Below are 8,414 nucleotides of genomic sequence, written 5' to 3'. Positions count from 1 at the left end.
AATAAAAGAAAGAATAGAGACAGAAGTATTATTTTCGAATGGGGGAGGGTTGATGATGATGCACGGGTTGGGTTGGAGAGCGGCCGGGAGCCCGGTGTGCTGCGCCCGTATCGGCGCCACGGTTGGGTCAGGTAGCGGAGCGCGAACCCGTGTGATGGGTCCGGATGAGAAGGGCCGGCGCCTCACCTATCCGATGGGTCTTAACCATGGGAGGTGGCGACAGAGCGGCGGGATTGGACAGCGGCCGCGGCGACGCAAGGGGTGGCGGCGACATTGCCGCGCCATCGGGTTCCTCGTCGTGCTGTTCTAGCTGCTGTTGGTGTTGCGTCCACTGGCTGGCGATAAAGTTCCGCTCGTCGCGTACGCTCCACGAGTCTTGCCTAGAGACTGGCTGCGCTGCTCGGCTTCGCGAACGAGAACGGGCTTTCTTGCCATCGCTGGTGCCAGGCCGGAGAGAGCGTCCCTGGCGTTCTCTCTCGTAGTTGGCCTCGCGTTGGCGCGCCAACTCGAGTTGTTGCTCAAGCTGCCTGATGCGCGCTTGTTCCGGCGTCTCGTCTTCGGCTTGGTACTGGCTGAGGAATTGTCCGCGCAGCTGGGGGTTGCTCTTACGTGCGTTTTGACGCTCCTGTTTGAGCCGGGCCTCGGCCTCCTCTTCCTCCCTGCGCCTCTTCTCCTGGGTCAGTTTCCACTGGCGTTCTTCCTCGGCCCACCTCCTTTTTTCCTCTTCCAGCCGCTTCTGTTCTTGCTCCCGGGCGCGGCGGGTCTCCTCCTCCCACCGCCGTTCCTCTTCCAGTCGGGCGCGTTCCTCTTCAACCTCGATCTCGGCCTGCCGTCGGCGCTCCTCCTCTTGGCGTTGCCTCTCAGCCTCGGCTTCTTGTTCCTTCCTCTTCTTCTCCTTCTCGGCGAGGCTGGGGACGTGGGGACCGGCACTAGTGATCTGCCGACGGCCACCAAACGCAATCCCTAGGTTCCCTTGGCTTGCGCCACCCATGTATCCGTACTGGGCAATGTTCCAAGCCGGCGACGTGGCGCCTTCGTGTTCCCTCCTACTCCAGCTGCTGACGGGGGCCGGGGGGCTCGAGGCGCCTTGGGTTGGGGATTTGGTGGGGCTCCAACGGCCCGACCCGGAGTCGCCGGTCCTAGCTGGGACCACGGGGGCTCTGCCGTACACCGACGACGAGTTATTGCTAGAATTGGATGTGCCGCGGCCGCCAAGGCCGGTTGGAGTTGTTGGCCCCGTTGGTTCTGGACTCACCATCCCGGGTCGAGCACTCCGCGGACCGATAGCCACCGGGAATGTCGACGGGTTGGCGCGGTTGGCAGCACGGCTGACGCACCGAGGCATTGGAGACTTGGGCGGATCTTCTGTCGTAGAGGTCGACGTAGGAACATGTCGTGCTCTGAGTGAGGGCGCGCCTGCAGCACGCAGAAGTGTGAGATGTTCTCCATCTGAACGAAGGGCATGGCCGATTTCTTGAATTTAACGCCCGGAGGACCGACGGCGAGGTTGATGAGTCTAGGGACAGTTAGATTTGGACCCAGGTATTAGCTCAGACTACTTACTTGCACAGGGCCACGCCATCCTTCAGCACTTCAAGCAAGTCGCCACCCGGCAACCTCTCTCCAAGCATTTCTTCGATCCATTGCCGTGCCTCGTTCGCAGCGGCAGGCGTGTACTTGTCGAGGCGCATCCTGCGCAAGTCCTTGTCTAAGGACGTCACCGACGCCATGGTAGGAGACTTCCTAGGGAACAACTGCGAGGGGTAGTTTCGGCCGAGTTGAAAAGAAAGAGTGCAGATGCAAATGGCTCGTCGGGCTTCAGGCTTTGGTGGCGTTTAGTTGACGCTGTAATCTCCAATGGCGTCCCAATGGCGAATGGCGGGGTCCGGATCAGCAACTGAGCTGACGCGGCGGCGCTGAAGCAACAGCAATCGGGAACTGTCTGGGTCAATATTACCGACAGCTTGGGAATTTATGGGTTTGTTATTGTCCCTGGCAAGAAGCCAACAGAGTTTGAGAGAACCACCAGGCACGGGGTGGGAGGAATCTTGGTTGTTGTGTGTTGGCAGGGGGGCGCCATTCCAGGTTAATGAGGCACTGAGATCCCTCGAGGGCCCTAAATTACATGTCATTCCAGGCACCCCGCTGCAATTCGACAGCGGGTGCGTGGGGTCTTGGCTTGATTACAGCCACAAATAGCACGGGGGAGGCTGGTGTTGCATCGGATCGTGGCTGGAGCTAGGAAGAATGGCGAGCAGATGCGACGGTCCCTCCCGCCTTGGCGACGACGTCACTGGAGAACAGCTCAAAAAAATATCCACTCGAGCTCTGTCGCGACTTGGGGGGACCACCAAGCAACAATCATCCAAGCCATTCGGGTGTCAACACCCAGACTGCTTCATCCATGTCCCAACCACCAATAACCACGGCCCTACGGGTTTGGTACAAGTGGAAGGCCCTCCGGCTGCCATGGAGACGTCGATTCCTCGTCGGTAGGCACAGAATTTCTATGTTCTACCCCACCACCCTACAAACCCCCAACCCCAACTAACACACCCACTCACTCACTCATCAGGCCTCGACCTAAACGGCAACACCTACTGGGAATTCCTCGACCGCGGCGTGCCCATCCCGCCCCGCGACCGCAACCCCAACCCCCACAACCCCCCGCCCTCCACCTCCACCCCCTCCTCCCCCAACACCCCCCCCATCCGCTGGCGACGCATGGTGGTCTGCCCGCCCGGCACGCACCAAGGCTCGGTCAACCCGCCGCCGGCCTGGCACCAATGGCTGCGGCACACGCGGGCGGACCCGCCCTCGCTGGCCGAGCAGCGGGGCGAGGTGGCGCGGCAGGCGCGCATGCGGGTGCTGGCCGCGGAGGCGGACGCGCGGTGGGAGGCCAAGCCGCGCGTGGCGGGGGACGGGGTGGCGGACGGGATACAGCAGCAGAAGGAGGGGCGGTTGATGGGGGTGAGGGTGCCGCCGTTGGATACGGAGAGGCGGGTGGGGCCGGGGAGTAAGGTTTTGGCCGAGGAGGGGAAACAACACGGGGGTGGGAAATTGGGGGATGATGAGGTCGTGGAGAGGAGGGAGGAGACGTGGAAGAGGATGCGGCAGGAAGCTGGGTCGGAGGGTGGTGGTGAAGGGGGGAAGAAGAGCACAGCCGAGAAGGTCAAGGGGCCGGATCCGTGGAAGCAGGCGAGGGGAGGGCCGAGTGAACAGTGGCAGCCCAAGGGCTGGGAGCCAGCTGCTAAGGGGAAGAAATGAGGTTGAGGTTAATGGCTGTGGGTCAAAGAAATCACCGGAGTCAAATGGATACAAGGACCAAGACGACGTAGCAGGCCCCAGGGTTTGTGGCGTTACGAAATCACCAACCCGGGGACGTATTTATGTACGAAGACTGTATAAGTGGGCGACGGCAGAATGTATGATATCCGGGCGATGCGGGTCACTCCCGGGGTTGTACCTAACGCAACATGCTAGGCATGAATTGCATACCCTCCGCTCAGTTGCTACTTACGGCTAATACTCTTCGAAACGACCCCCGAGATAAACCCAGCGTGGCAAACCCCCTTCCAGCCATCACTTCCCCAGCCTTCTTCTTGAGAATAACCACTAAGGATACGACACCCAAGCCAATGTAGCCTACAAATGCAATGTCAACGGTGCAAAGACCAGCGACGGGTATCAAGAAAAACGCCCAAACCTAAACCCTCCCAACCAACCAACCCACCACCAACACCTTACAAGAAGAACCCGCCCTTTTACTTTCCAGTAGCAGCAGCAGCAGCAGCGAGAACATCAACCAGCGTCCGCAAATTCCTCGCGGACCTCGCCAAGACATCCTTAGCCGCCTTATCGGGCCTGCCCCCCCTCTTATTCTTAATATTGTCCTCGCGGGCCCTGATGCCCTTCTCGACGGCCGCGCGCAGCTCGGGCGAGTACCCGACGTCGATGCGCGAGTAGACAAACCACAGCATGCTCTCGAGGGCGAGCGACAGCTTGGCGTTGTCCTCGGCGGTGACCTTGTTGGCGGCGAAGGGCAGGAAGCACTCCTGCAGCACGAGGACGGTGACGCCCGTGCCCGAGGCGTTCTCCGGGTCGACGTCGGCCGGCTCCGGGTGGTGCCGCGGCAGCATCTCCTCGATGAGCATGCGCAGGAAGGAGACGCGCACGTCGTCGGGCAGGTCCGCGTGGTGGGACTCGACGAAGAGGCGGAACATGGGCAGGGGGAGGCTCCGCACGTGGTCGGCGAATTTTTCATAGAGTTCGTCGACCCGCGCGAAGGTCTCCGGGAGGTAGTAGGACACGGCCGAGAGGAGGCGGAAGAGGCGCAGCCGGAACGAGACCGTCTCGGCGATGTCGTCGGTCAAGACGAACGAGGCCGCAGCCGCCTCCGCCTTCGGTTTCCTCCCGGACTTCTTCCTCTCCTTCAGTGTTGGCACCCTCCCAACCCCGTCCTCCTCCCCGCCCGATTCATCGAACTCATCCCCGTCCAGATAATCCCCAAACTGATCATTCTCCAAATCCACCGCCACATCCTCCCCCCTCTTCCTCTTGCCCTTAGCACCACCACCAGCCCCAATCACCGTCTCCCTCTCAAACACCTCCCGAAACACGGCCCGATCCGACACGGCATTCTCCCCATCCGTGAAAGCAAACAACCCGCGCAGCACCTCACGCAGAGCATTCCTACGCTCGCGCTTCAGCGCCAGCAGATAGCCCACCAACAAACTCTGCGCCAGCGCCGGGTACGCCGGCGGCATCACCGTCTCCCCCTTCCCCTTCCCCTTCCCTTTCCCACCACCCCCACTCCCACCACCTCCAACCCCCGCCTCTCCCTCTCTTTTCTCCCGCCCATCCCTAGCAAGCCGCTCATCCAAATCTGCCTCCAGCACGGCCACCACAAACCCCAGCCACACGCGCCAGTGGCGCCACCGGCGCGGCTGCTCGGCCGCGCACCGGAACGCCCAGCCCAGCACGGCCCAGAAGTCGGGGGCGCGCCGGAAGAGCAGCTGCGAGCGCGCGAACGGCCCGCTCAAAGCGGTGTCGCTGCTGCTGCTGTCGTCTTCGGAGTCGCTGGCGGGGTTGGGGTCGTTTTTATTACTGGTGGTGGTGCGGGGGCCGCCGCTGGTTCGGGTGGTTTTGTGGGTGGTGGTGCTGCTGGTGGTGGTCGGGGTGTTGTCGCCGAATTGGAAGGCGGCGCGGAAGTTGGCGTTGACGGCGCCTACTGTGCTGAGGAGGCCGCGCAGGTAGGAGAGGGCGTGCGAGGCGGCGTGAGTGTTGCTTATTTCGGGGGGTCGGGAGGTGAAGGAGGGGTGGATGATGAGGGTGGTGAGGAGGGCGATTTGGGAGGGTGGCGGGATGAGGGCGGGCTTTGGTTTGAGGTTTCGGGCTGGTAGGTGATGGGGATGTTGGAGGGCGGTTGTGCTGTTGCCGTCGTTGAGGAGGCCTGAGAGAATGTGGATGGCGGCGGTGTCTGTTGAGGGAGGTGGGAGAAGTTAGAATGGTGCAGACAATTTGAGAGCATGGGAGGAAAACCGACAGAGTTGTTCTTCTAGGTGGATTTGGCAGTGCGACTTCAATTCGTGAGGCAATGAGACTGCGTCACGATATGTCGGTTCCTCGGGCGGGGGGTCCTCGACGGGACTGCTAAGAGTGGTGTCATCGGCGGCATTGGACGGCGAGTTCCTCGCTGTGTAGAATGATTCAGGTGTGGATATGCTGCCTAGTGTTGTTAGGGGTGAAGTGAACTCCATGCTGGAGCCAGCAGAGCACTCTGCGTCGCTTCGTACGGGGAACAGAGTGTGGCAGTTTGGTTTGATGTTTGAGGGACGGGAGCAAACTACAAAGTACCAACCGCCCGTTGGTGGTGGGTTGCGGGCCCTAGACGCTGGCGGACGCCAACCCAGCGCGCTCTCACGCGACTAGTGGGGCTGTTCTCGCGATTTAGCGCGGGCTGGACTCGAGATGGTGGGCCTCAGCAGGGGTTTTGGTTGCACATTGTCTCGACATCACTGAAGCATGAACAAGCCCGACCTTAGACGTCGTGATCGTCACCCACCTTCCCCGATTTTCATCTAATTCCACCAATTTACCTATATACCTAGGTATATGTATATTCTATTAATTTGCCAGTAACAACATCACCATATATCGACACCCTTCAATTCAACCTCGAATTATCGGATTAACATGACTGCATCTGTATAACCTGACCAACTCGTTTAAATCATCAACTCTCCCCTTACTTCCTCAACTTCAACACGATCCATGCTGCAATACGGTACCCGACAATAATGCCCATCATGATCCCGATATCCTTCCCCATGTATCCTGGCTTGTAGCCGTACTGGTCAAGGACGCCCTGCCCGCGGATGAGGCACTGGTCCGCAAGGTCCGTCTGCCACATGCCTGTTTGCCGTTAGTCTTTTTAGAAGGAGGCAGAGGGTGAGGAAGGGAAACCTACATTGACATCCCGTTGCCGTGCTCGCACAGCTGTACACCCGCTCACTAAACTCGTTCACCATCATATTCTCAAACACGTACTTCTGGTAGTCCCAGTAGTGGAAAACGTATCTGTAAAACACGTTGAGCACGGTTGGCGGTACCATGAACCCGTTGACGCTCATCCACAGGCCGTTGGCAAAGGCAATCAGCGCGAGCGAGATGACAAATGACGGGAACAGCGACGTCAGGAGCACCACCAAACTCTCCGCTGCGAGCAGATCCAAGAACACCCAGAGGACCCAAGTAAAGAAAGCTTGGGCTGTGGGTTGCAGGTTGGAGAGCCAGTACGAAATGGCCGAGAAGACGAGGGCGATGATGACTGAGGGATGCCGGTTAGCACCATCGGACACAAAACGGGAGGGGAGAACCCACAAAGGTATGGGATGCCAATAAGGAAGTTGGAGATGATCATGGCGGTCGAGCCGTAGAGCCCATTCCGCTTTTCCTTGATGAACTGCATGTAATCCTCGAGGTAGGCAGGGCTGTAAGCGCACGCCATGAACGACATGAAGGCAGAGCCACTTTGGCACGTTAGCGGTAATCCGGCACCATCAGGAGGTGGGAACACATACTAGAAAATGGCGTTGGTGAACGGGATGATGGACTCTTGCGAAGCATCCAGCCTCAGCCAGACGGTGCCTATCATGATAGCGAGCCCTGCCAACGAGGTGGTGAGTTAACTCTTCCTCAACAGAACCCAGGGGGGTGCTCACCGGTATACATCGCCAGTCTGATCCCATACACGACCACATCACGGTAGCTCTTGACGAAGCTCCGGTGCATCAGCGCCAACACCACACTCGGCAGACCAGGCTTCATTTCAGCTATGTCGAGCTCGAGAGCCCCCGACCCCTTTTCCTCAACAGCCGCTACCGCAGCAGTGAGTTCCTTACCTCCCCGTGAGTTATCCCAAGCAGACTGCATTTCATGCAGCCGCAGCGTCGCCGAGTCGCGGTCCTGCGCAAAATCCGTGTTGACCATCTCGAGGAGAAACTCGGCCGGGTTGATGTGTATGGGCATGGGATACCCAATCGACTCGTAATGGCCTGCCACATCCTTCACCGGCCCAAAGTAATGCGTCTTGCCATGTGACATCAGCAGCACCTTATCAAACAGGTTGAAAGTCGCCGTGCTGGGCTGATGAATCGACGCGATGACAATCAACTGCCATTCTGTCAGTCACCCCCTTTTCCCCGCCTCTCCTCCATCACCCTCAAAAACAAGAGAAGCCAACAAACAAACAAGCACACCAAACCCCAAGCCAAAAAAAAAAAAAAAAAGAACGCACCTTCTCTCTTCTCTGCACCCCCCTCAAAAAACTCACCACCTCCCCCCCCGCCAACGAAATCAACCCGCTCGTCGGGTCATCCAGCACCAACACCCTAGGGAGGCCCTCTCCCTTTCTCACCAACTGATACGCAGCACCCAACCGCGTCTTCTGCCCACCACTGATCCCCCCGCGCAGCGCCGTGCCCACCAACGTATCCGCCTGCGCCCTTAGCCCAAACGCATCGATCAGCCCCTCCACGCGCGCGGCGCGCGCCTGCCGTGATGAGTTGCCCCTGCCACTAGAAGAAGAGGAGGAGGAGGAGAGGCGGGCGGTGAAGGCGAGGGTCTCGCGCACGGTGAGCGCGCCGACGAGGGAGTCGTCCTGCTCGACGAAGCGGGTGACGGAGCGGAGGGCGGTGCTGCTGCTGCTGCTGCTGCTGGAGGCGGAGTGGCCGTTGAGGAGGATGGTGCCGCTGGTGGAGAGCGCGGAGGGCGTTGGGCGGGTGGCGAGGTGGTTGAGCAGGGTGGTCTTGCCGCTGCCGGAGGGGGCCGAGGATGGCGAGGATTTCGCCTGTGGGGAAAGGGGGGGGTTAGTTAACTAGTTGGGTAGTTGGAGGTGTGAAAAGGGGGGGAGG

The 8,414-nt window shown here is 59.9% G+C and overlaps 3 protein-coding genes across 3 annotated transcripts in view; 1 reads left to right on the top strand and 2 right to left on the bottom strand.

Moving 5' to 3' along the window:
• Positions 1 to 127: 127 nt before the first annotated feature.
• On the bottom strand, positions 128 to 1,582 carry CHGG_03253 (uncharacterized protein; the record flags this gene model as incomplete). The annotated part of the gene is made up of 2 exons (XM_001229768.1): positions 128 to 1,365; positions 1,564 to 1,582. 2 exons carry the CDS (start codon positions 1,580 to 1,582, stop codon positions 128 to 130), a joined length of 1,257 nt encoding a protein of 418 aa, XP_001229769.1.
• An 822-nt stretch (positions 1,583 to 2,404) lies between these two features.
• On the top strand, positions 2,405 to 3,267 carry CHGG_03252 (uncharacterized protein; the record flags this gene model as incomplete). The annotated part of the gene is made up of 2 exons (XM_001229767.1): positions 2,405 to 2,492; positions 2,576 to 3,267. The coding sequence occupies 2 exons, from the start codon at positions 2,405 to 2,407 to the stop codon at positions 3,265 to 3,267; spliced, it is 780 nt and encodes a 259-aa protein (XP_001229768.1).
• Positions 3,268 to 3,764: 497 nt separating this feature from the next.
• CHGG_03251 (uncharacterized protein) overlaps positions 3,765 to 8,414 on the bottom strand; it is a gene marked incomplete at both ends in the record, with an annotated part of 8,867 nt that continues 4,217 nt past the window's right edge. Inside the window, 7 exons of the mRNA XM_001229766.1 lie at positions 3,765 to 5,479; positions 6,099 to 6,106; positions 6,252 to 6,414; positions 6,470 to 6,829; positions 6,883 to 7,081; positions 7,258 to 7,674; positions 7,835 to 8,350. Coding sequence (XP_001229767.1) covers positions 3,765 to 5,479; positions 6,099 to 6,106; positions 6,252 to 6,414; positions 6,470 to 6,829; positions 6,883 to 7,081; positions 7,258 to 7,674; positions 7,835 to 8,350 — 3,378 coding nt within the window. The remainder of the gene's footprint in view (positions 5,480 to 6,098; positions 6,107 to 6,251; positions 6,415 to 6,469; positions 6,830 to 6,882; positions 7,082 to 7,257; positions 7,675 to 7,834; positions 8,351 to 8,414) is intronic.

Source organism: Chaetomium globosum, genomic scaffold (assembly GCF_000143365.1).
Source record: "Chaetomium globosum CBS 148.51 scaffold_2 genomic scaffold, whole genome shotgun sequence".
NCBI classification, from domain to species: domain Eukaryota; kingdom Fungi; phylum Ascomycota; class Sordariomycetes; order Sordariales; family Chaetomiaceae; genus Chaetomium; species Chaetomium globosum.
The sequence above is the reverse complement of the archived record's forward strand: the minus strand, read 5'-3'. Positions and strand labels throughout refer to the sequence as shown.